Consider the following 2,385-nt stretch of genomic DNA (forward strand, 5'->3'; position numbering starts at 1 on the left):
AAAACATGCAATAAACTAATGAGAATGGTGGATTAAGTCAAATTAGGAGGTTGAATGAGCCCAAATAATTGTCCATTTTTGGGGCTCATCATCACCCCCTACTGAAAGTGTTGCTCATCCTCTGAGCAACCAATCTCTCTCCTCATCTTTGATGGCCCTGGTGACTTCTTTGGCTAACATCTCAGCCGATTCCTCCTTTGGCTTCCCTCTTTTCAAACTTCCTGTAGAAACAGTTCGCTAGCTTCCTGTAGAAACAGTCTGCTAACTTCCTGTAGAACCAATTTTCTCTGACTTTGCTTGCTTGGCTGGGGGTGCCTTCTCCTTGAACTGTGCTGCTGCCTGAAAGTTGACGAATCCAACACAAATGGCAAGTATAATGTATTATAAAAGCACACAAGTACAATAAATTGCCCGAGAATAGATATTGCATGCCAAAGCTGGATGGGAAAAAGTGTTTCCAGGCCTTTAACTGAATCAAATGGCATTTTTAATCTTGGATTTGAACTCTGCTAAGAATTGATAACAGAAGCAGAACAGAACATAAGATAGATCAAGGGCAGAGAAAATATGACTTTCTCACATATCACTGCTATGAATCAGCATTTCCCTTCAATCTAAAATTGCTTCAAAACAGGCCAAAAATGAGAATTCCCAATTTTTGTTTCAAGCTGTTGTATAACCAGGAGTAGAGCAAAACTTCATACCCAATCACACTTTTAAGAATTCTTTCACATGGAATAATCTGGCTATTGCAAAAGACCTTGTGAACCCCTTGGAAAGTATTGAAATAAACAAATCTAACGAGAACAACACCAAAACTTTCCAGTTTGTTTCATGGTAGATTCACTTCATGCAAAATCATTGTTTTTCCATTAGTTAACTTTAATTCGAATTTCTATTCCTAACATGACAATACTTTCCGACTGCGGCAGCTTTCTCTTCTTCATTTGAAGATGTTGAAATAAGTTTTGCTAAACATTTCATATATTTTTCTCCAAGATGTTCTGCTAATTTTCTTTTATCTCCATCTTGAGACAAGATAAACAACAGTTCCATAGCATAAGCTCGCATTTCAGAGTATGTAGCTTCACAAAAAGGGAAGCAATACTTGAATTGCTCCTCCCTCTCTTAAATTTGTCCTTGCCTCAACAGTCGCTGGTACACAACAAATGGCATGGAATGCTCGAACAATGCTTCCATGTATTGAAGGTGGTGTCAAATTTATTAAAGATAATAGCTGGTATATGATCTCATCAGATTCCAATAATGCATCTGTTGTGTCATTTTTTCTATGGGGCAATGTTGTAGACATAGCAAGGTTTGCATAGGTATTAACAACTTTTTCTCTCAAAGCCAATACAATTGACAGTGGTGTGCATAGAAGGTCCAAGATGGATCGGACCACCCCATCTTTGATCATTTGTAAAGCATTCTCAGGTAAACTTGAAAGATTCTGAAGTGCCCCAATGGCTTCTAATTTTGACTTCAAATTAGCATTTGAAATCATTTCAAGAAGTGGAAATACAACTCCCTCTTTGAGTAATGCAGCGTTGTTTTGATCTGTTAAACCTATCTCTGACAACTTACCTGCCATAACAATTTTCATTGTGTCAGACCCTTCTCTCAGGTTCTGTATCAAAGGCTTGAAATAGTTCGCCTGTGCCATTTGCACTACATTATGCTCACTGTATGGGAGATTCTCCAGAACTTTGTTTGCATCCTTAGCAGCTTTAGGATTGTCACTATTTGACATTGTTACAAGGAGGAGAATACAACCTTGTACCTTGCCAATCTGTTCACACACAGCCATATCCTTTGAAAGCTCTAAAAGCAATTCCACAGCTTTCATACCCTCTACAATATCACGTGCAAGTGAACGAACAATAAAATCAATAGCATGATCCACCTCAGCTATTTTCACCTTTCTTCAAGCTCCAAACTTGATGAAGAAAAACTCAGGCTTCTCTGCTCTTGAAGACTTTGCTGTATCTTCCTGTAAAACGTCTTCCTGTAGAATGCTAGCCGGATGCCATAGGATGTCTCTGCGCCTCTGCACGATCTTGGTATGCGGAAGAATTTTGAACAGGCCAAAAAAAATCAGCGAAGGATGATAGGTTAAGCTGATTGTGGAAGCAGAGGATGTATACTTCAGTTTAACATGATGCAAGTGCAAGTTGACTAACAGTTTATGAATTTCAGCTGAGCGCTCATTAATTTCTGCATGATTGTTTTGGAGTGAGGTGGCAAAGACGTGTGCTGTCCCATGCAACTGTTGTGCTATCATGAACTGCAGTGGTTAACTGTGTGTTCTCTGCCTGTAATCTCATCCATCAGTTGCACTGGAGTTTAGACTACCCACACTATCCGTGTTTTTTAAATTTCACG

At 39.0% G+C, this 2,385-nt stretch overlaps 1 protein-coding gene across 1 annotated transcript; it reads right to left on the reverse strand.

Moving 5' to 3' along the window:
* Positions 1 to 1,087: 1,087 nt before the first annotated feature.
* On the reverse strand, positions 1,088 to 1,849 carry LOC149188169 (uncharacterized). The gene has a single exon (XM_089409885.1). It carries the CDS (start codon positions 1,847 to 1,849, stop codon positions 1,088 to 1,090), a length of 762 nt encoding a protein of 253 aa, XP_089266011.1.
* Between the last annotated feature and the right edge of the window lie 536 nt (positions 1,850 to 2,385).

This window comes from Pinus tabuliformis, chromosome 3_1 (genome assembly GCF_031772625.1).
Source record: "Pinus tabuliformis cultivar Carrire ecotype Pingquan chromosome 3_1, CPIR1, whole genome shotgun sequence".
Taxonomy (NCBI): domain Eukaryota; kingdom Viridiplantae; phylum Streptophyta; class Pinopsida; order Pinales; family Pinaceae; genus Pinus; species Pinus tabuliformis.

Excerpts from the sequence above, each read along its gene's own strand:
- LOC149188169 (XM_089409885.1), bottom strand. The coding sequence starts at position 1,849 with ATGAAAGCTGTGGAATTGCTTTTAGAGCTTTCAAAGGATATGGCTGTG.